General features: G+C 47.5%; 1 protein-coding gene across 2 annotated transcripts in view; it reads right to left on the bottom strand.

Moving 5' to 3' along the window:
* Positions 1-25,192, bottom strand: part of AP4E1 (adaptor related protein complex 4 subunit epsilon 1) — a 184,081-nt gene that overhangs the window by 6,640 nt on the left and 152,249 nt on the right. Inside the window, exons 17-18 of one of the 2 annotated variants that reach the window (XM_068136403.2) lie at positions 22,086-22,350; positions 20,764-20,840 (exon numbers count right to left, since the gene is read on the bottom strand). In XM_068136403.2, the coding sequence (XP_067992504.2) occupies positions 20,764-20,840; positions 22,086-22,350 (342 nt within the window). The remainder of the gene's footprint in view (positions 1-20,763; positions 20,841-22,085; positions 22,351-25,192) is intronic. The other variant, XM_068136410.2, reaches the window with a different exon arrangement.

Genomic DNA, 25,192 nt, shown 5'->3' with positions numbered 1-25,192 from the left:
ATTAATCTATTAATCTCTGTATATTAATCTGTAAAAATATATTAATCTCTGTGTGTGTGTGTCCGTATTTGTCTGGCTTTCTGGCTGTCTATGGAGTCATGTCTCTGAACACTGATTTTGAGGGAGTTGCTGGTGCGGACCAAAGCGGTGTCCGCGGTATCTACTGGGGGTCGAATGTCACTCCCTCAGTGTCTGCGAACTTGTCGTTCGGCAGTGTCGAAAGACAGGTTCGATTGTCGGTCTGTCTGCTTGATTTTCGGGTCTCACTCTGAGTATATGGCATATACTCTGAGTATATGGTCGTTTTCTGTTTTGTGCTTTAATGGTGGTTGATTTGACTTCCCTGAAAGGGGGACAATAAATATTTGGTGTTAGCTGTTGTCATTTCGGATGTTTGCAGTTGTAATGTGGAGCCAGTCTGTCTGTCCAACTGGGTGTGTCTGACTGCGTCTGCAGATATGGATCAAGGAGGAGCAGTTTCTGCGGCGTTTGTTATGATGTTGAATGTCATTCACTGTGTCTGCTGACGTGTCGTGTGACTATGGGGACTATGATGGTGTGTCCTGGCGGGAAGAATCGTGGCAGCCTACAGATTTGAATGGAATGGCCTCTGTGAGACCATCCTGTTAGTACGTTGGGGGTTCGTCTGTCTGTCTGTCTGTGAATGGAAATTGAACTGGACTTCGACAGAAGGCAGGTGGGTGGTCACCTGCTGTAAATTGTGGTGGAACATTTGTGACGTTCCCTAATACGAGGGGACGAATTGGTTTGTAAATGTGTTGTGCAGGTACTTTCTCTGTAGGTAGCCAAATTCTATTGTTGTCAAGTCTCATGTAACCTTGGTTAACGTATATCTACGGACAAGAGCTGCACTTTATTTTAGTAAGTGACTGGGAAAGTTTGTTTTAAAAGGTGCCAGCGGAGTTGTTTAGAGTTATGGAGGTCACAACTCGCTGGAACCTCTTTGTTTATGTTTGGCTGACTTACATTGACTAGTTTATGGGAAAAAGGGGACTGAAAATGCTTTGATTTTTTCGTGGATTGCCCATTGGGTATGCTTAGGATTTAATAGAGTGGTGGAGTTCTGTGGAATATGATGACGTTGTCTTATGGACACTTTGTGAGTGACTAGACACGTGCCTGGAAGGGGAAATTGTATTCATAACTCATGTGGGTTGTGTCTGAAGAAAAGGTTTAAAGTAAGTGTGAAGAAGGTCATGGAAAGTGCGAAGATGTTAAAGGAAAGTCTAATTAGATGGATCATTTGTCAATGACAAGTGACTTTGCAAGGTTTGCTAAGAAAGGGAGGGGAAAAGATTATAAAAGTTGATGGAAAAGACGGGAAATAAAGAAAAGTGGTTAGTTATGGACTGTTGTTTTGTGATAAGAAGGTGATTGGGGGCTGGTGAAGATTGGATCACGGCTCTGCAGACCAGGTGAACAGAACTCCACCAGGAGTGGGTATATGGGAATCACACCAATTAAATTATTGCTCAAAGGGAGGTGATAGAGCAAAATAAAAAAGATTGTCATGTGGACCGCAAGGCTAACCCCGCTCTTGCAGGGAAATGGTTTTGGGAGGCTAGTTATTTTTCAGATAATTTTTCCAGTGGGTTTATACTGATGTGAAATTCGCGTATCTAGGAAGGAAAGGAAAAAATTGTCCAGGTATTGATAGGATAACAGTGAAATTTTGAAGTGAAGTGAAGGATAACAGTGAAGAGTTAGTGTGTTCGTTGCGATTTTTGGGAATGGCAGGGTACTGTCGTACATGGATGATGGACCGACTGCGGAAAACGCCAGTAAGGCGTCGATACAATGTTGAATACCGAACGGTCCATGTGTTGGACAACAATGAAGGGTTCATAATTAATTTGGCACCTCAAGACAGACGTTCCGACATCCGCACCTACAGAGTTCGATGTAATACAATTACAAGCCGCGGCCTCAAACGTAGAACAGCAAAAATTGGATTAAATTGGGAGCTCAACGCCCCGCAGAAGGACAAATGTGGACGATTAATGACAAACCCGTGGCACCGCGAGCTTTATTGCCATGGTTGGCACGCATGGCGCATCCAAATGGCCATGTGTGCCATAGGGGGGTGAGGTGATGAGGCAGGTCACTTCCACCTGGGCAGCACCAGGCCTTTCGACTGTGGTTACCATGGTCTGTCGCTCGTGCGCTATATGTCATCGGTATCAGCGCCAGTGGATATGGCAGCCCTTGAATTACCTATCATGGATGACATGTTTTTTAAAAGTTTTGCATAGATCTCTCCCATGTAGCACGCAACATACATGAACGCGTTCGGGAGGCCCTACCGGAGCCAACAAGCAAGCCTATCCACACCTTCGAGGCGACTGGAGATTACGTGCTGGTGAAGCATTTCACCCGTAAGACTGCGCTCGAACCAAGATGGACGGGGCCATACCAAGTTCTTCTGATCACACCAACAGCGGTGTTTTGTGAGGGCAAGTCGTCCTGGGTACATGCCACACATTGTAAGTTGGCCATACCCACAAACACAGACACCTCAAACGCACCACCACAGATCGAGGATGCTGCACCACCGCCTGTTAGGGGTGGCAATCACATTTAGTTTAATATACCGCTTCAGGCTAAAACAGGTGTCTGCAACAGGTGCATGGGATGCTAAAAGAGGACATTGGATTGACTTTAAATTGAAATGAAAATTGAAAGGGTGGATTAGGAAAATGAGTTTGTTCAAATAATCGTGGCATCTGTGGGATGCAACAATTTTGTGCCAGAATAGTGTAGGGGAGCCGTCATCTGGGAAGCATCGTTAAATGGCAGTAGGTTTAGACAGGTATTGAAAGGGTTCGTGCAATGTCATTTTGGGGCTTATGGCTCGCCATTGTCTGTCTGCCAGTTATGGTGGGCAGAGGGAGAGAAAAGGAAGACCCCCTTGTAATAACCATAGATGACCAAGCCCAGCATAACGTAACCAAGCTAACCATATCTTGGGGGACACCAAGCGCCACCCGCGTTGAGATCAGTAAATGCATGGCCTCGGCCCTTATCCCACCCCATGGAGTAATGTTTATTTGCGGAAATAAAGCATATCCATACCTACCCGAACAGTGGGGAGGGACTTGTTATCTGGGATCCATTTTTCCCAAGGTAAATTTGGTAAATCATGTATTATTAAATGTAGGGAAGATGATTAAAAGGAAGGAATTTTCGGAAATTGGTGAAAGTAAATATGGCATTAGAATTTCCAGACACGACACAGGAAATGCGGCTATGAATAAGCCAACCATCTGAGAGAGAGGGTAACTAAATGCCAATTGGTGGGACGGGGGGCTAGGAATTTGACCATGGTGTGTGTAAGAAAGTATTTTTCAGGATGGACGATGAAGAAATCGCCGTTGGAAAACCATGATCTTGACCACAGAGGCCGTCGATCTGAATGGGTCCTTCAACAAGGCAGATGTGACCAGCGCTTCAGAATTTTGTATTAAATTTTGTGATGATGACTGTGATACTTGTGTTAATCCCATGTGGGAACTGGCTACTGGCTGATGCCTGCATCGATGTTTGTGATGATTGTAATACTTGTGTTGAAAATCCCTTGCGTGTGCTGGCTAACGCCTCTTATGTATTATGAATGATTGGCAAATAGATAGTCTCGCATTAGTAATGGAACGAATTGGAAACGAAACCTGAATCGCAGAACTACAATTGGAAAACGAATTAATGCATATGCAAACGATGGTGATGCAGAATCAAGTGGTTTTGGATATGTTGTTGGCAGAAAAGGAAGGAGTATATGGGGTGATCGATGAACCTATTTGATGCTTGGGATTCTGATAATGATTATGATTTTAGTTGGGATGATTTAACCTGTGATTTAGAAAGTGTAGGTTCTTTTAAAAGTTATTGCTATTATACCAGCAGTGAGGAGCGGATAGCAAACATGTATCCGGAAGAACCACCCTCACCACCACTTACACCACCCAGCAATCACATGTACAAGGCTTGATGGCATTGGACGTCGATTGTTTGCCCTGATTCGCGAGGACCTCGCCTGCATAAAGAGGGCCCCTTAATCTGGCTGGCAACTGGGTCGCACCTATGCCGCAGCGAGGGTGGATTCGGAATCTGGCGGGCGGCAGCAATCTCTTAAACCAGGCGCCGTCGTCGCGAATCATGGCTAACAATTTATGCGTTGAATGTTAGACGACCAGTTAGGGCCGGTATCTCTCTTTGAGCATACGTGACGCTATGTCGTGCCTGGCATGTAACTAATTGATGAATTTGGTGTCTTTCCAAGGAGTTGTCTTGTAAAGACAAAGGAAGGAACTGTCAGCCATTAGGGTTTTAGCCCCATGACTCAATTGATCATAACATCTGAAATTATATATCGTGCTTCTAAAAACTGATTTGAACTCAACTGCAGGCAGAGGTGAGTGGACAAAATGTGGTTTCGAGGCTCGACGTGCAGGGTGGATCCTTAGCCCAATAAACAAGTCCTTGAATTATGTGCCAAACAGTAGATAAAATGTTCGCGACCCACGTACAGGAAAAGATGTCATCCAAACGCCTCCTTCACAAAGGGAATAATTAATTATATATCTTCGTAGTGTTTAGTATGTCTCCTAAACCAAGGACGTATCCAATCTTCATCTACCATTTAGCCTAGTGTATAAGAATATTTACTTCGGCCTGCGCTCGGGTCTGATATGTTTAGATAGATAGCCAAAAAAAGCGTAGCCTATCATTATGCTTACATCTTGTTGTCTAAATTTGACCTTCTATAGGACGGGACAATGGGAGGTGTTGTCCTTATTGCCCAGTAGTGCTATGTCTTTAGCGCAGATTCTTGTCTAATATTTTGCTATAAATGAAATGCCTTTCCACTTATTTTTCAGCGAGTGTCTTGAGGAATTGTCCGCTGCGTGTAGGCGGTACATTCTCAAGCCTCGCTCCACACGTGTGTATATAATCGATTTTATTAAACATTGTTGCTCTTCTTCCTCTGATCTTCTTCTTCCTTCCCTTGAGGTCTTCGATCTCGACAGACAGATAAGAGAGTTCGGTCTTGAGAACGGAGAGATATTGTTTCCTGGCTCTCCTGAGGGTGGACACACCTGTTTCGGGCTTTGTGAAAGGAAATGAGATTTCCTTCCGTTGGATTTGCTTTCCAGGAGACGAAAGCAAGTTGTTTCTGGGCAACAGCCTCACCACAAGATTCCGTGTACTATGGACGGGAGGAAGGGTATGACAACTGAAGACGAGATGGGATAAATCTGTGCATGAGAGAGAGCAATTTACTTTGGAAGAATTCCCAGGATGAGTTGATGTCAGAGGCGGTAGAGATGGGAGACCAGTCCAGATGATTGATGGCTGCTTGAAGACCGTGCCAGTTGGCCTGAGTGAAATGCCAGACTCGTCGACGCTGAGGAGGCTCTCTGAGAATGGTCAGAGAGATGTCCACTTTAACAAGCAAAGCTGTTCTCAAGTATCATATTTTTACCTGACATGACCTTTGATGCCAACATCTAATCAGTTCATCTTTACATCATAATATATACTTCTACCAAGTTTGCTCAAAATCCCATCGCTGGTTTACAAGGTAGCGCAGTAACAGAATTTTTACCTGATGGGACCTTTGACCTCTTGACCCCATAATCTAATAGGTTTATCTTTACATCATTATACATACTTGTACCAAGTTTGACTTAGTTCCCTACAGCCATTCTTAAGTTGTCGCAGTAGCGAAAACCCATCACGCACAGCCGGACGGACAACCTGAAAACATAATGCCTACAGGGACTTCGTCTGCGGAGGAATCTATATTATAATAGCCGTAGATGATTCTGTCTGTCTGTCTGTTGGGCGTCTGTCCGGGGTGTGGCTTACTCGGTTTGCAGAGTAGCTCCACCCATAGCTCCACCCATTCTGGGAGTGGCTTCATATAATTATAAACAAATATCCACCATTTTATTAACTCGCATAGCTTTGAGGCCTGTTTTGTAGGCCCGTGGTGTCTTGCTCTCTCTCCCAGTTTTATTTCAAATCAAATTCGATATATCATTTCATTTTTCACAGTCGCTAACATAGTTTTAGACTCGGTTGAAAAAAAACGGGAAGAAAATCCAATGAAAGTTGCCGTTTATAGAACGAAATGAATTCTCAAACGCCTGTAACTTCAAGGCCATTGAGTCTCTCTCACGCCTTTATGTCCAATCTAACTCACCATATGATTTCATTTTTATCGATGGTTTTAGACTCGGTGTCAGCAATAATTGAGAACATTCCACACACGCGGGAAAATGCAGAGATATATTTTTAAAAATCGCGTCATGGTGTATCATACACCGCCCAACATCACACTGACGGCAACGTGTCGATACATATTAAAAATTCGATATATCATTTCATTTTTCACAGTCGCTAACATAGTTTTCGACTCGTTGAAAAAAAACGGGAAGAAAATCCGATGAAAGTTGCCGTTTATAAACGAAATGAATTCTCAAAGGCCTGTAACTTCAAGGCCATTGAGTCTCTCTCACGCCTTTATCTCCAATCTAACTCACCATATGATTTCATTTTTATCGATGGTTTTGGACTCGGTGTCAGCAATAATTGAGAACATTCCACACACACGGGAAAATGCAGAGATATATTTTTTAAAATCGCGTCATGGTGTATCATACACCGCCCAACATGACACCGACGGCAACGTGTCTATATATACACAAAGAATTAAGTTAAGCACCCCCCCCGTTTTTTTACAACCTCGCACATTACAAGTTTGTTGTCGTCAAAACAGTGTAATATACCCATGATATTGCTATATTTTCTGGAGAAGTGATATTATGGTCACATAAAAACATAACAATCATGCCGTTTTCAATATTTTATTCTGAATAATTTAAGGTGAAATTTTTTGGGAATTTTAGGCATATTTTCACCTCAATTTAAGTATGGAGCTATAGGTCCATCACGGACAGTGTGGATGACGTTTATGTTTTCTAACGTACAGTCATTGTTCTGAGAAGACCTCTAGCGATCTTTGCGTCAATAACGTGTGTAGGACCCACGTGATCGGATCACTGACTCAACCCTACGTCTCATAGACCCTGTAAGCCGTCGTATGCGTTGCTGTGGCAGGTTGTTCCATTCCCGATGTAATGCACGTTCCAATTCATCCAGATTGGCTATTGGAGGGACCATCTTCGCAATTTGTCGTCCCAACATGTCCCAAACGTGCTCGAGGGGGTTCAACCTGCCACAGCAACGCATACGACGGCTTACAGGGTCTATGAGACGTAGGGTTGAGTCAGTGATCCGATCACGTGGGTCCTACACACGTTATTGATGCAAAGATCGCTAGAGGTCTTCTCAGAACAATGACTGTACGTTAGAAAACATAAACGTCATCCACACTGTCCGTGATGGACCTATAGCTCCATACTTAAATTGAGGTGAAAATATGCCTAAAATTCCCAAAAAATTTCACCTTAAATTATTCAGAATAAAATATTGAAAACGGCATGATTGTTATGTTTTTATGTGACCATAATATCACTTCTCCAGAAAATATAGCAATATCATGGGTATATTACACTGTTTTGACGACAACAAACTTGTAATGTGCGAGGTTGTAAAAAAACGGGGGGGGTGCTTAACTTAATTCTTTGTGTATATATTAAAAATTCGCTTTTGCTTTTCCGTTAAGATATATTCCTTTTTCGTTTGATGACAGTCGTCACAAAAACGTCAACAATGATGCCGACATATATTTCTTCGTTTTTATTTCATTCAACATTATTAGCCGAAAGTAAAATATGTTTCAGGAAATTACCGAGAGATATTTCTTCGTTTTTTAAAATTAGTTATGTGCGCATACACTTTAAATAGGTTTATTTGAAATCTTTAATTTTCCACAATATAATTTACTTGCCATTTATCATTTGATGATTACGAGACACTTCCTCTTGAGGATCGCGACATTTCATGCGCTGCGTGGAAACTTCTATTTCCAAAATGAATGAGACGATCGATGAAGAACGCAGACTTGAACAGGATGTAGCAAGAAAACGAATGAGACGGGCGAACGAGTCCATCGACGAACGTTAATGCAAACTTGCGGGGTCACCCGTGGGAATCCCACGGGCATGGATGTGTGTGACATTTCGACATATTGAGTTCGATGCTGCACATTCATTTTTACAAAATGGTTACTGGCAAGTCATCAGATCCAGAAATGGTGTAATGAACACAATTTATTTACGCGCAAGCACGAAAGCAAGACGGGCCGATTTCCGATTCCGACGGGCCGACGGGCGAGACGGGCCGCTTTGGAGCAAGAAAAAGAACGAGACGGGAGAAAAACGAGAGAAACGAGACGGTGAAAGCCGATTGGAGAGGCGAGTGAGGAGCGATTGGAGAGGCGAGTGAGGAGCGATTGGAGAGGCGAGTGAGGAGCGATTGGAGGGGAGTGTGAGGCGCGATTGGAGAGGAGAGTGAGGCGCGATTGGAGGGGAGTGTGAGGCGCGATTGGAGAGGAGTGTGAGGCGCGATTGGAGAGGAGTGTGAGGCGCGATTGGAGAGGTGTGTGAGGCACGATTGGAGAGGAGTGTGAGGCGCGATTGGAGAGGAGTGTGAGGCGTGATTGGAGAGGCGTGTGAGGGATTGGAGAGGAGTGTGAGGGATTGGAGAGGTGAGGGATTGGAAAGGAGAGGATTGTGAGGGATTGGAGAGGAGAGGAGTGCTAGGTGGAGAGAGGAGAGTGTCAGGTGGAGACAGGAGAGTGTCAGGTGGAGAGGAGTGAGGGGTCACATATTATGTGAAATAAATAAATTGTGTTCATCACACCATTTCTGGATCTGATGACTTGCCAGTAACCATTTTGTAAAAATGAATGTGCAGCATCCAACTCAATATGTCGAAATGTCACACACATCCATGCCCGTGGGATTCCCACGGGTGACCCCGCTAGTAAAAAATATTTTAGAATAAAATAATTAATGAATACATACAGTAAAAGAACTATAGAGTTCATAGAACACTATACTCCATGCAGTGTTACTTCAACTTTAATAAAATAGTGGTTTTAACGATCGTTAAAAAAAATCCGAAAGTTTCGTGCTATTGAAGTAGCCCAGTCTAGAAGCAGTCCTGACCACCACCCTTATACACCACCCCAATTGGACCTTTATTTAAATTGGAGCACAGTAGGCTACTGCAAAACTGGAGGGTTTTGGAAGTATTATGACAAACGATTTCTGTACTCCAGCCTTCAAGTATATAATTCAATGAAAATAAAATAAAGATTGTAAAAGTCATATAAATAAAAATTTTCCCGGGTTTTGCCGCCATTTTACACAGTGTATATTACATCACCCTATCGAACATATTACATTAGTTATTCATGCTTGTTGTATATGTCCCTTATGTTATGTTGTATAAAGACAGTAAGTTTCCTGTTTTAAATGATTTTCTATTTTGTTTGACTGCCAGACAGGAAGACAGAGTAAAAAGATGATCTTGAAGCGCGGTGCTACGCGCGCTACTTGTATAGCAAGGAGGAAGCGGACAACGCGGTTAGTTCAAAGAGTCTTTATTACAAGAGCTCCACTGTAGCACTGGAGCGCTCCGGGCTGCGCGCCCGGTGTATATCCCACGGCCACGCCTACCCCTCGGGCGTGGCCGCCGCCCACTTGGTGCGCGGAATGATGCCATCACGCCAGTGAGCTTTCATGTCCGCCACACGTGCCCCCCCCAGAATTCCCGCGCACCTGGAGGGCCAGTTTGCGGGGCAAACGGATGACCCGGCCGAAGCGCCCTCTGGCGGGGTGCAGGGATGCCAGCTGGGATGCCTCCAGCTGCACCCGAGATGGGTGCAGGACTGGGAGGCGGCGTGCCGGTGGGCCTGGGCGGTGCCGGGGGTCCGCCCGCAGGGGGGCGGCCCCGACGCGGGGGCCGAGCCACCGGCGGTGGGTGGTCCACGTCGAAGTGGGCCGGCTTGAGGCGATCCACTGAGACGAGGTCGGGAGTACCGCCGATGTCCAAGGTGAAATGTTTCACCCCGGTCTCCAGCATGCGGAAAGGCCCGTCGTACGGGGGCCGCAGTGGTGTCCGGTGGGCGTCGTGCCGGACGAAGACGTACTCCGCGGTGCGAAGCTCCGGGGCGACGTGCGTAGGCGGGTGCCCATGGTGCGCCGTCGGCACCGGGGCGAACCTCCGGGCGGTCTCCTGCAGCGCGGAGCGCTCCTGCGCCGCAGACCATGGTGCCGTGGGGTCGGGGAGGAACTCGCCCGGCACCCGCAGCGGTTGTCCGAAGACCAACTCCGCCGCGGATGCGCGCAGGTCGTCCTTGGGCGCCGTCCAGAGGCCCAGCAGGACCCAGGGGAGCCTGGCGACCCAGCCGCCGTCGCGGAGGGTGGCCCGGAGCGCGGCCTTCAACGAGCGGTGGAACCGCTCGGACAGGCCATTGGCCTGGGGGTGGTAAGCCGTGGTTCGGTGCAGCTGGACCCCGAGCCCCCGCGCGACCGCCCACCAGAGCTCCGAGGTGAACTAGGGGCCGCGGTCGGACGAGATGTCCGAGGGGGCGCCGAACCGGGCGACCCAGGTGGCGATGAACGCCTGCGCGATGTCTGCCGCCGTCGTTGCCGCCAAAGGCACGGCCTCCGGCCACCGGGTGGTGTGGTCCACCATTGTCAGGACATGGGTGAAACCCCGCGCGGGGGGCAGAGGTCCCAATAGGTCCACGTGCACGTGGTCGAACCTACGTAACGGCACCGTAAACGGGGCCAATGGGGCCTGGGTGTGCCGGTGCACCTTCGCGCGCTGGCACGCGAGGCACGTCCTGGTCCAGCCGCGGACGGCCTTCCGGAGGCCATGCCAGACAAACTTGTCGGCGACAAACCTCTGGGAGGCCTTCGTGCCCGGGTGGGAAAGGCCGTGGATGGTGTCAAAAACCTGGCGCTGCCAGCCCGCGGGCACGATGGGGCGAGGCCGCCCGAGGGAGACGTCGCACAAGAGGGCCGTGCCCGCGCCATCGAACGGCACCTCGGTGACGCGGATGCCCGTGACGGCGGTCCGCAAGGCCTGGACGCCGGGGTCGGCGGCCTGGTCCGCTGCCATCCGGGCATAGTCGATGCCAAGGTGGACTGCGTGGGCGACGGACCGGGAAAGGCAATCCGCCACCGGGTTGTCCTTCCCCGTGACGTGCCGGATGTCCGTTGTATATTCGGACACGGCCGAGAGGTGACGCTGCTGCCGGAATGGCTCGGCGACCTTGCCCATCGCGAAGACCAGTGGCTTGTGGTCGACGAAGGCCGTGAACGTACGGCCCTCGAGCAGATGGCGGAAGTGCCTGACCGCCAGGTGAAGCCCGAGCAACTCGCGGTCGAAGGTACTATAACGGCGTTCGGGCGGGCGAAGCTGCCGGCTGAAGAACGCCAGCGGTTGCCAGGCACCACGCACCCATTGCTCGTGCACCGCGCCCACCGCGTAGTCCGAGGCGTCGGTGGTGAGGGCGATCGGTGCATCGGGCGCCGGGTGCGCGAGCATGGTGGCGTTAGCCAAGGCGAGCTTCGCGCCCGCGAACGCCGCGTCCATCTGCTCGGTCCAGGTAACGTCACCTTTGCCCGGCTTCCCTCGGAGGGCCTCGTGCAAGGGGCGCAGGAGCTGGGCGATGCAGGGCAGGAACCGATGGTAAAAGTTTACCATGCCCAGGAACTCCTGGAGCCCCTTGATCCTGCGGGGGCGAGGAAACCCCTTCACCGCCTCCACCTTGGCCGGTAGGGGGACGGCCCCGTGCCTGGTGACGCGGTGCCCCAAAAAGTTGATGTCGGCGACGCCGAACCGGCACTTGGCGGGGTTCACGATGAGGCCATGCTGGCCCAGACGTCCGAAGAGCGTGCAGAGATGGTGTAGGTGCTCTTCGCGGGACGCGCTGGCAACGAGGATGTCGTCCAGGTAGACGTAGACGAAATCCAAGTCGCGCAAGACGCTGTCCATTACTCGCTGGAACGCCTGAGCCGCATTTTTCAATCTGAAGGGCATCCGAAGAAATTCGAAAAGACCGAATGGCGTGATGACCGCCGTCTTCGGGATGTCCTCCGGCCTGACGGGGACCTGATGGTAGCCGCGTATGAGGTCCACCTTTGAAAAGAAGGACATGCCCGCCAACCGGGCGGAGAAGTCCTGAATGTGGGGGACAGGGTAGCGGTCGGGGGTGGTGGCGTCGTTGAGGCGCCGGTAGTCCCCGCACGGTCGCCATCCCCCGCCGGGCTTTGGCACGATGTGGAGCGGCGACGCCCAAGCACTCTCGGAGCGCCGCACGATGCCGAGCCACTCCAGCGTAGCGAACTCCGCTTTAGCTACCGTGAGCTTCGTCGGCTCGAGGCGGCGTGCCCGGGCGTAGACCGGTGGCCCGGCGGTGGGGGTGTGGTATTCCACCCCGTGCTTGACGGCCCCCGCCGAGAAGGTGGGCCGCGTGAGGGCAGGGAAGCCGGCGAGGAGGCGGGTGAAATCGTTCGCTGCCGGAAGCGTACAGATGAACCTGGCCGGAACCGAACCGCTCAGCAAGCCGCTCGGCGAGCCGCTCCGGGAGCTGCTCAACGAGGCGGGCAGCGCGCAAGCGAGCGAGCTGAACGTCTCAGCCTGGACAAGCCTTCTGTGCTTTACGTCCACCAACAGGCCATTGGCACAAAGGAAGTCCGTGCCAAGCAGTGCCATAGGCACGTGGGCAGTGACGAACGACCACCGGAAAACCTGCCCTCCGAACCGCAGAGAAAGGCAGCGTTTTCCGTATGTGCGAATGGACGTACCGTTGGCAGCAAGCAGCGCGGGGCCCCGGCCCGCGATCTGCTTGTCGGACGTACCGGCGGGAACGACACTCACCTGCGCTCCCGTGTCGCACAGGTAACGGCGCCCGGATAAGGTGTCCGTGATGAACAGTAGGCTGTTTGAATGGCCGGCGCTCAGTGCCACTACCGAGGGCCGGTCCGGGCGTTTCCCGACCTGCCGAATGAGCACGGCGGGCGACATTGCCGAGCCTCGTGGCCGAACTGGGCGTGGAAAAAACACCAGGTTGGCGGCGGAGGCCGCGGTTTTCTCCGTGGCGGCGGTGGTAGGCGGGGCGTGGCGGCGGCCGCGAGGTGTGCATCAGCATCAGCCACGAGGTGTGCATCAGCCTCGGATTCGCGACGGCCGTGCCAAAACTCGCCTGCGTGTCCAAAGCCGTGAAGAACCTGTCGGCCTCGGCAGCGAGAGCTCGGGGTTCCGTCGTCGCAGAACCGGCCAAGGCGAGGCGTACTCGTGCCGGCAGCTGGCGTCGAAATAACGCCCGGAATAGAGCGTTCGGGGTTTCGTCGCCCATCAACGACAGCATATGGTCCATGCGGACCGACGGTCGCGTGTCACCGAGCTCGGGGAGGTCCAGGAGGCGGTCGGCCCGTGCGTCCACCGTGAGGCCAAACGTGGCGAGGAGGAGACGCTTGATCGCCTCGTACATGCCGTCAGCCGGTGGGTTCCTCAGGACCGACACGACGCGAGCGGCCGTGCCGGGCCCGAGGGAGGCGACCACGTGGCAGTACATGGTCTCGTCCACCGTGATGCCTCGAAGTCGGAACTGGGCTTCTGCCTGCAGGAACCAAACTTCGGCTTGAGCCTCCCAGAACTCGGGGAGTTTGATTTGGACTGCGTTGGTTGCCATTGCTGTGGCGGGTTCGGGTGGTCAGCGACGGCTGACCAGAACGTCGGAGGGTCACCAATGAAGCGCGGTGCTACACGCGCTACTTGTATAGCAAGGAGGAAGCGGACAACGCGGTTAGTTCAAAGAGTCTTTATTACAAGAGCTCCACTGTAGCACTGGAGCGCTCCGGGCTGCGCGCCTGGTGTATATCCCGCGGCCACGCCTACCCCTCGGGCGTGGCCGCCGCCCACTTGGTGCGCGGAATGATGCCATCACGCCAGTGAGCTTTCGTGTCCGCCACAATCTCACTCCTCTGCGCATGTGTGATCGGGACAAATTCAGAGACAAAGTACTGTTAAACTACAGGGTTGTCTTCCGATTCACATTCAAAACTAGCAAATACCACCTGTCGATTCGCTGACGGGAATACTGTACTTAGAGAAGGGAGGGAGAACAGAGAGGGAATCAAGAAAGGAAGCTTGGGGAAAAGGTCTTGCAGTAACAATATTTTGTTCCGAGAAGAAAGCACAGACGAGTGGTACATTCTGGGACAGAGGCTTTCATACCTCATAACATCATGAAATCCCCCAAAATGGTTGCACTTGCTACCAGAATGAAGATGACTCCATCACAACAGGCTGCTTTCACTGAGGCATTCGTCCAGGAAGCTGGAGGGGATGTGTCCAAAGTAGACTTGGCATTTAATATGGAATATTTTTTTTGTGGGGGTGAACTTACTTTTCAAGATGTCTTGGAACCAAAAATTCATTGGAATTATGTTGAAATTATTCTAGATTTTGTTAATGTGACCTTTAAAAGAAACAAAAACCACATTTGACATTTCGAAACAAATAAATTGATCCTTGAAAGTGATGTAAACTGATATCGAACTCAATTCATGGACAGTACTGTGTTAAACTTCTGTACGTTTTCCAGAAGTATCTCTTTATTTTGCACATTAGCCAAAAATTTTTTTAACAAAAACAAAAGTTAAATTACGACTGGGATTACGGACAGTAAAATTACAGTTCAGTACTTCGTGTAACCCCCACGAGCATTCAGGAGAGCACGTACACGTTGAGGCATGCTGTTCACGAGATTTGCCAAGGCTTGGACAGGAATCGCTTGCCATGCAGTGACAATAGTCTGCTGCAATTCACGCACAGAGGTCGGCTGCTGGTCCAAGTCGTCGATTTGACGCGTTAATTCTGCCCACAAGTTCTCTATCGGATTCATATCCGGGGACATGGCAGGCCACTCCATATGCCCGACACCACGGTCAGCAAGAAAGTGTTGGATCATGCGAGCACGATGAGGCCGTGCATTGTCATCTTGGAAGACAAAGTTTCCTCGAAAGGCTGCACGAGCAAATGGAAGCAATGTTTCTTCCAGAATGGCCCTGTACTTGAACTGGTTCAGGTTTCCATTCAGAACAACCAGGTCAGTTTTGCCCCCTGCATGAAAAGCAGCCCAAACGGTCACCCCACCACCTCCAGCTTGGACTCTTGGCACTATACAATCTTTGTTGTAGGCTTCATGCACTTGTCTGCGCACTCGGACACGGCCATCTTGACGATAGACCAGAAATCTAGACTCGTCACTGAAGATCACGTGATTCCAGTGTCCTGGCTGCCATTGACGGTGCTCTCTGGCCCACTGCGATCGGCGCTGGCGGTGTTGTCTGGTCAGGCGTGGCTTTCTCAGGGGACGCCTGGCACGATAGCCTGCTTGAACCAGTCGTTGGTTGACTCGCCTTCTGGATACAGGCACATTTGTCAGTTGCTGCCACTCAGCCCTAAGCCGATTAGCTGACTTGGTACGGTCATTGCGGACTAACCGGTGCAGCTGGCGATCATCCCTCCTTGTGGTTCTGCGGGGACGTCCTGGCCTCGGTATTGGAGTAGGGACACCCCTCTGAGCATTTCGTTTCAGGATCTTTGACACCGGAACTTGAGTGATGCCATACTGCCGAGCAATAGCACGCTGTTTCATGCCAGAATTTCGTAAAGCCACTACTCCATGACAAACAGCATTGTCGAGTTGACGGACCATCTCCAGAGGAAGCGGCAATAACTTTTGGAGATGTGCAGCAGTTGTTTTCCACTAATACAGAACGCAACAACCCTTGTATAACCGACTGTGAAGCCAATCATCAAATGCACCTGTCCGTACATTTTGCCACGCCTCCTGTGATATAATCCTGTTGTTGACTTCTTGCTGTGACAGACCAATCAGTGACATGGTTCTTTAAAGAAATAAATCACCAAAGTGTAAAAGAAACTCACCAGATTGATATACTGAGTTAAGAAAGTAAACCCAAGTCAAGCAAAAAAAAAAATTCCATATTAAATGCCAAGTCTGTATATACATCGTATGCTGTGGCTGATAAATCCAGACGAGAAATCGGAAAGCAAATAGCTGAAAGTTACCAGGAGAAGTGGGATGTTCCACAGTTTGCTTCTCTTCACTGGGATGGCAAGCTGCTTCCCTTGCTCACAAATAAATATGAAAATGAGGAGCGGCTGACTGTGGCGGTTGGAGATGTGACAGACATCAAGGTTCTTGGTGTGCCTGCTTACAAACCTGGAACTGATTTAAAAAATCTGGAGAAATCATTTCAAAGCTCACTTTTGATTTGCTGTGCAGTTGGAACTGCACAGACTCCATTTGCAACATGGTGTTTGATACGACCGCTAGCAACACAGGGCATGTGTCCGCAGCATGCATTCAGATACAGGAAACCCTAGAACGTCCACTTTTGTGGTCTGGTTGTCGGCATCACATAGGAGAAGTCATTCTTACGCACGTGTTTGAGGATCTCAAGATCGAGACATCCAAGTCTCCAGATGTCATGCTGTTCACTCGTCTCAGGAAAAATTGGAACTTGGTTCCCCATGAGAGCGATCAGCCACTGCACCGAATACAGTTAGCGTCATTTCCCGAGGAAGGTAAAGATCTAATTGATGAATGGCGTGCAGAAACCTTGCAACTCGTGACATCACAAGTTGACCAGAAACGGGACGACTACAAAGAATTTATACAGCTGTGTGCAGTCTATCTCGATCCTGACTACCCTACTACAACATTTCAGCGTCCTGGTGCCTTACACGGAGCTAGGTGGATGGCGAAATTGATCTACTGTTTGAAAATCTGCCTGTTTGAGACACAAATCCAGGATCTCCCATCTGGAACAATAACAGCCAAGCACCAGGGAAAGAAGCTCACAGAATTCGTCACCTTTGCAACACTCGTCTATTCCACTTGGTGGATGCAATGCTCCATCAGTGTAGATGCACCCTGGAATGACCTCCTCCTGTACAAGAAGCTGCTACGATATCAGGAACTCAACACCATAGTGGCCAGCAGCGCAGTGAAGGCGTTCAGTCGACACCTGTGGTACCTTACCGGAGAGCTAATGCCACTGGCACTATTCAGCAGTAACACCCCAGCTCATGAGTGTCGCCTACTTGCAGACCAACTGCTCCAAAAAAGACCTGACACACCGCGCCAACTTCCTGAGAATCGTTTCGGAACAGGCTTCGGCAAACCAAGGTTCCCAACAGAAGTCAATCTCGGCTCAAAACTTGCTGACTTTGTCACCGAAGATTCATGGTTTTTCTTCCATGTTCTGAAGCTGGAAGCAGGGTTCCTGTCCCTGGATGTTTCCGAGTGGCCTGAATCAGAATTCTACAAGAATGCCTTGATCAATGTTGGAGCAATCAATGTAGTGAATGATTCAGCAGAACGAGGCGTGAAGCTGAGCTCCGACTTCTTGGCAGCTGCTCGCGGTGAAGAGCACTATCAGAATGTTCTCCAAGTTGTTGAAGAGAACAGAAAGATGAGGCCCAATCTGAGAAAAAGGACAACTGAACCAGATGATAAAAGTCAGGGACAATAAAGACATTGTTGGACCAAAAGTCATAAGCAGCTGATTCATGAGTTTGTTGCCTTTCTGTTTTGTGTATGTTAGCCAAATTGGCCATTATGTTCAATTAATACATTGTTGAATACATGTGTGAACTTGTGAAGGAATATAAAATGTACTTTATATCAATGTCTGAACTATGTCTGCCATGCATTAATATTTTCTGTCGATGTTTGCTAACAAAATAAATCCCTACATGTGTCCTTTGTATGTATACCACCTATTTCTGTAAGCGTTTATTGCCGTTTATTTGTTTTTGCCAGTGAATATTCAAAGCAGTGGTGGGACACATAAATAGTTTCCAATCTTCTTGAAAGTTTGCCTGGCTTTCTTATTTTGGTATAGGAATAAAATGAGACCAGGGACAGATTGATTCTATGAATATATATTTTTTAAAGGGGCACCGTGTGCACGCTAACACACACACACACACACACACACACACACACACACACACACACACACACACACACACACACACACACACACACACACACACACACACACACACACACATACACACACACAATACCACCATTAGAGTGCCACCACCATTAGAGCATTTCAATTGCATCAGATGTGGCGATAAATGGGAATGTTTGCTCCCAGCTCGATGATAGAAGACGCGGTTTGCAATTTTACCGCCTCCATCCTTACCCCGTTTGGAATTGCATGAGGGCACGGGCAACTTGCTAGTGATATATACTATTTGGTGATCCCGGTTATGACGAATATCCATCAAGACAAATGATCCGCAAAACATATCTGTTGTACACCGCTCCTTTCCTATGCCATCTCCAGGCGCTGCACAATGTCATTGCCGGGCACCGAAGCGGGCCCGGAAATGACGCATGCTGAAAGGGAGTACTCAGTTTTCACTCTGGTTTCTTCCTTTCTTGTTTGTTTGTCCGGGCGATATCTCAGCCATCCTTTGAGCTCGGAAGCTGAAATGTTCGCACAATAGTGAGAAAGTGTTTTCGCAAAAAACATATTTTTTGTTTTTTCATTAATCAATTAATTGATTAGTTATTTAATTATTATCGATTAATTAAGTATGGTGTTGCCTGGTGTTGGCTTAGCGGTTAGAGTGCCGGCTTGGGATCCTAGGATCCTGGGTTCGAATCCCCGTCGATCGCTGAATTAACGCCAGGGGGGTTGACTCAGCCTGTCATCCTTCCGAGGTCGGCAAATTGAGTACCAGCTTGCTGGGATGAATGATCACGGTGTGTACCCCAATTTAGAATAGGTACACCGTATCCCTGCGCATCGTCAGAGCGTGACCAAGGGTTGGCGTCAGGAAGGGCATCCGGCCATGAAAACATTGCCTCAAACAGGGAACCATGATTGTCATGGGGCCCGCAAGGCTACCCCTCTTTACAAGGCTCTAGCTCTAAATTTACAAGGCTCTAGCGGGGAAAATGGCCTTAAAACGATCATTCATTCATATTCATTCAATTAAGTACTTATTTATTTCCATTCTCATCTGGGCAATATCTCAGGCACCTTTTGAGTAAGGAAGCTGATATTTGGACATGACAATGACCACGTTAGTTGGCTGTAAAGGCTATTTTTGATTTATTGATTAATCAATTAATCGATTATTTATTTAATTATTTGATTAATGACTTAATTGATTGATTTTTTTTAAGTTACAGATTCGGATGAAACAGTGGTGGTTTAGGTATTATATTAGCCAATTGATAAATTATTTAATTATTTAATAATTTATTTAGTTTTTATTATTTATTTATATTATATTGTTTTATTATTTATTTAGTTTCATTATTAATCATTTATTTATTTTCTTTCTCATCTGGGCAATATCTCAGGCACCTTTTGAGCTAGGAAGCTGATATTTGGACATGACAGTGACCAAATGATGTGGCTATAAAGGATATTTTTGATTTATTGATTCATCAATTAATTTATTTTTTTTCAATTAATGACTTATTTAATTAATTTTCAAAAAGTTACAGCTTCGGATGAAACACTGGTGGTTGAGGTATGCTATTAGCCAATTGATTAATTATTTTACGACTTCATTATTGATTGTAATTACGCAATTCATCAATTATTTTACACCTCTCCCTCCCAATGCAGTCTCTATGAGCTGCAAGGTGGTGTCGCCGGGTGCCTAAGGCAATGCCACACTTGAGGATATTTATCTATTTGGCATGGGGGTGGTGTACTTTGAATGTATGTCTAAATGATGATACAGATACATTGTATCAATTTATCCTCAGGAAAGGATAAAAGGCAAATGCGTTCATCTTTAAGATTTGTTCATCTTAAATCTGAACCAGAGTCGACTTTTTTTAAATTTTCTCCCAAATATTGTTCAGTAAAAGGTGTCAAATCATACTTCGCAGATCATGTGATTAACCCAGCAAATCAACTAGGAAATTCCCCAATGTCTAGAATTGTACTGATCTCAAAAATCTACTTTGAGATTATAGCATTGATAAAGAGCAGAGCATGTTGGAGCATTCACAGCAAGCTACGACAATGATCACTGGTGACCGATCAATAATTTCTGTCCAAGAAAAAGGATTTAAACAGCTAGGGTGTATAAATCACCATAATATAATTGACCGTAATATAATTGAATCACCGTAGTAATATAATTAAAGTCGTAAAATAATTGACCAGCCTCTGTGGTGTAATGGTTAGCGTGTCCGCTCTGAGTATGGTAGGTCGGTTGTTCAAACCCTGGCCAAGTCATACGAAAGACTTTAAAAATGGTATGTGCTGCTTCCTGTCTTGGAGTTCAGCATTGAGAAGGACAGAGCATGGATAATCCCCAATGGTTGGAATCCATGGGGAGAGGGAAATTCCTCCTAAAGAAATGCCCCACTGAATGTGGTGACAAAAGCGGCGCCATGTTGTGATGTCGCTGCTACGCAGAGTATCCTAGGAAGTGACAGCACTTCCCCAAAGCTCAGTGGCTTTGGTGTGTGTGTGTGTGTGTGTGTGTGTGTGTGTGTGTGTGTGTGTGTGTGTGTATGTGTGTGAGAGAGAGAGAGAGAGAGAGAGAGAGAGAGAGCTCCATGACGAGTGTTCGATCCTGTATATAAAAAAGTAATTGTGTGATGTCCAGTCATGTGATATTCCTTGTACTGTATTATTCACCCAAGTTGCTCCAGCATTTCCCTTCGCTACTTACGTATGGCTGGAGACATCCTTTGTGGATTCTGACGCAGGGGACAGATCTCGATTTGTCCTTGATAATGATCCATGTTCCTGGATTCAAAACCAATTATACACACATCATTAAGTCTTTGTTACCCTCTCCTTCAATATTTCATTGTCATAATTACTGCAAAGCAATCTTCTTCTTTTTTAAATATGAAACTTCGAGTTGCGTACATCTGTGATCTTGTCTACCATGAAACGTATCTCATATATTGTTTGTTTATTTCTCATCTTTAAATGTTCTGGTCATTGATATAAAGTTCTACAGTGTCCTTCGCTTTTATGTAATAAATGCACAAGCTCCTATATACAGTGCATATAAAGTTCTAAACGGAAGCCTCTCCTCAGTGAAAGACACATGAAAGCCCACTTGGAGTGTGCAAAAAAGCACCTAAAGGACTCTCAGACTGTGAGAAACAAGATTCTGTGGGCTTTCATGTCTTTCACTGAGGAGAGGCCTCCGTCTGGCCACTCTGCCATAAAGCCCAGATCGGTGTAGTGTTGCAGTGATGGTTGTCCTTCTGGAAGTTTTTCCCATCTCCACATAGGATCTCTGGAGCTCAGCCAGAGTGACCATCGGGTTCTTGGTCACCTCTCTTACCAAGGCCCTTCTCCCCCGATTGCTCAGTTTGGCCAGGCGGCCAGCTCTAGGAAGAGTCCTGGTTGTTCCAAACTTCTTTCATTTCAGAATTATGGAGGCCACTGTGCTCTTGGGAACCTTCAATGCCACAGAAATTTTTTTGTGGGCTTCCCCAGATCTGTACCTCGACACAATCCTGTCTCTGAGCTCTGCAGGCAGTTCCTTCGACCCCATGGCTTGGTTTTTGCTCTGATATGCGGTCAGCTGTGAGACCTTATATAGACAGGTGTGTGCCTTTCCAAATCATGTCCAATCAATTGAATTTACCACAGGTGGACTCCAATCAACGTGTAGAAACATCTCCAAGATGATCAAGAGAAATGGGAGGCACCTGAGCTAAATTTCAAGTGTTATAGCAAAGGGTCTGAATACTTATGTGAATGTGATATTTCAGTTTTTTCTTTTTAATAAATTTGCAAAACTTTCTAAAATCCTGTTTTCTCTTTGTCATTATGGGGTATTGAGTGTAGATTGATGAGGGAAAAATGAATTTAAACGATTTCAGCATAAAGCTGCAACATAACAAAATGTGAAAAAAGTGAAGGGGTCTGAATACTTTCTGAATGCACTATGTCTGAGACACTGCATAACAATTAAAAACCCTCATACACACACTGTGCTTGAGCAAAGTATCATTTGTATCGTTTTTCTACCTGAATGTTTCCAACACCAGCAAAAAGAGCAGCTGCCAGCTTCTTCCTCCCTTCCTGTATTTCCTCATCTTTTTCCCTCTCCCTGCTCTCCTCATGGCTCACTGCTCCGAGCACAGATGATGGACGAGACCCAGATTCAGAACCACTGAGCGGTGTAGGTAGTGAGGTAGTGGCTGTGGGCCGAGCAGGGGATGGACAGCGTGTCCGACCCTCTGGCCCCCAGACACGTGTGGCTGGTTGAGGAACATCAGCAGACGCATCTGAGCTGGAGAAGCAAAGAGGTACAAATTTGGTGTCAAGAGAATGTACAATTGATACTTTAATGCTGGGGTGGGGAACCTCCGGCCTCCGGGCCGTATACGGCCCGCGAGACAGTTTGATCCGGCCCGCGAGGCAATTCATCTATCTATAATTCCAGTAATCTCTCCTTTTCAAGGTTTTAAATTAATCGGACAAAGGGTAACCAAGTTATGGCCAAAAACGATTCAACCAATCAGAGAGGAGCGAGCTTTCACGTGTTGTCACAGTCAACGAATGCCGAACGTGGCGAGCAGACGCTGCCTCGGACGGCACATTTGAGAACTTATTCATTTATTTGACGTTGGCAAAATATGTTGGCGCGAACAGAATAATTGCCATCAAATTAAAACTAATTTGCGATTAATCGTAACTGCGATATGCGACCTTCCGGACAGTCAAGTGAGTTCCGGACAGTCGTAACTGCGATATGCGACCTTCCCGTACAGTCAAGTGATCGCGTGATCTCATGTCATCATTTCATTCAGTATATGCAAACATGGCGACTAACAAGAAAAGAAAGGTAGATGCGGAATGTCGCGCTTTCCAAGAGAAATGGGCAAACGATTATTTCTTTGTGGAAGTAAAAGGCAAGCCAGTATGCCTAGTTTGTCGGGAAGCGCTCTCGGTGATGAAAAAGGCCAACCTCGAGCGTCATTACAGCTCGAAACATGCTAAACTGGACGAGTTGAAAGGACAAATGCGCTTGGATAAAGTTAACGTTCTTCGGCGGAGTTTTGGTGCTCAACAAGCAGTCTTCATAAGACCACAATCTGACCGAGACAACACTACGCATGCTAATTTTGTGGTGAGTGAGCTAATCGCTAAGAAGCTGATGCCGCATTCAGAAGGAGAATTTGTGAAGGAGTGCCTTGTTGCCGCTGCGGAGCTGCTCGCACCGGACAAAGTAAAATTGTTCCAAAGTGTCAGTTTGTCTCAAAGAACTGTCTCAGATCGGATTACTGACATGGCACAAGATATTGAGAAAACACTGAAGGACACCGCAAGAGATTTCCAGTTTTTCTCTCTGGCCTGCGATGAGACAACGGACATAACAAACACCGCCCAACTAGCCATTTTTGTGCGGGGGATTACAGCTGAGTTTGATACGAGGGAGGAGTTGCTGTCTTTGCAAGCCATGCATGGCACCACCAAAGGTGAGGATTTGTTTGAGCAAGTTGTTTTGGCTATGAACAAATTCGAACTGCAGTTTGACAAGTTAAGTGGCCTGGCCACGGATGGAGCCCCAGCCATGGTTGGCGGTCAAAAGGGATTGACTGCATTGTTCAAAAAAGAAATGAGTCGTCTCAGTCTCGATCCAAGTGAGTTAGTTGTATGCCACTGTATCATACACCAAGAGAATCTGTGTGCACAGTCCCTGAAGCTCAACAATGTGATGACAACTGTCGTTTCCACCATAAATGTCATCAAAAGCAGAGGGCTGAACAGCCGCCAGTTCAAGGAGCTACTGAGTGAACTAGAGTCAGAGTACGGAGATCTGGTTTACCACTGTGAGGTGCGGTGGCTGAGTCGCGCAAATATGCTCACACGGTTTTACTCACTGAGAAGAAGTGAAACAGTTCATGGAGATGAAGGGGAAACCTGTCAAGGAACTCAGTGATAGCAAGTGGCTGTGTGATTTGGGCTTCATGGTGGACATTACCAAGTACCTGTCAGAGCTGAACGTCAAGCTCCAAGGTCCCAACCAGCTTCTCAGCTCTCTGCAATCACATGTGAAATCATTTGAAGCTAAACTAAAGCTGTGGCAAGTGCAACTGGAAAGGGGAAACACTATCCACTTTCCCACTCTGCAAGAACAAAAGCCTGCTGTGACATCTGAATATGCTGCTGAGTGTGCAAAACTCCTCCAGGCATTTGGAGAGAGGTTCCAGGACATGAAAAGTAAACAAAGGGAACTGAACATATTTGCCATGCCGTTTAATGTGGAACCAGCTGATGTGCCTGACAACCTACAACACGAAATCATTGAGCTGCAAAGCAATGACGAGCTCAAAGCTAGGTACAACAACCTCCCTTTGCTCGAGTTCTACAAACTGTATGTACGTGCTGAGGATTTTCCCATTCTGAGGAGACATGCACTGAAGTTTGCATCACTGTTTGGGACTCTTGCAAAGACTCGGTTCCGCTCAAGACTGACTGACCCAAACCTGCAAAACCAGCTGCGAGTAGCATCATCATCACTACCACCTGACACCAAACGCCTCACCAAAGAGAAACAGTTCCAGCCATCGCATTAGGTGAGTCCGATATATGTATTCAATAATTTAGCATGGCCCTCGAAGGATGTTCTAAAAATCGAAATGGCCCTTGACAGGAAAAAGGTTCCCCACCCCTGCTTTAATGAGACCATTTTCTTTTCTCTCTCGAAGTTAATGATCCATTTTTGCTTTAAACGGATCCATTAATCTTTGGTATTGTACTTCTGCCAAACAACTTTGTATATTGTGCCTGTACTCATTTCTAAATTCACCTTCAATCCTTCCTTTTCTGATCCTCACAAAAGCTTCCTTAAAATTATTCAACCAATGATCAAAGCAATCTTCAAAATGCCAATGAAGGTCCATCAAAATATTTAGATTCAATGAAACTGCTTTGTAACGGTGCATTTATAAGCTGTACCTTTAATGGCAGGCTTTGATCAATTAATTAATCAGCAATTGTGATAATGGATGAAATCAACAGGACGTTGATCGAACTAGGCAAACTGCCATGGGAAGCCAGGAGAAGCTAACATTTCGAGCATCAACCCTTCGTCCGCTCATGCTAATTACCGTGGGAAGCAAGGAGAA

Source organism: Myxine glutinosa, chromosome 1, assembly GCF_964187855.1.
Source record: "Myxine glutinosa chromosome 1, kmMyxGlut1.1, whole genome shotgun sequence".
Taxonomy (NCBI): domain Eukaryota; kingdom Metazoa; phylum Chordata; class Myxini; order Myxiniformes; family Myxinidae; genus Myxine; species Myxine glutinosa.
The sequence above is the reverse complement of the archived record's forward strand: the minus strand, read 5'-3'. Positions and strand labels throughout refer to the sequence as shown.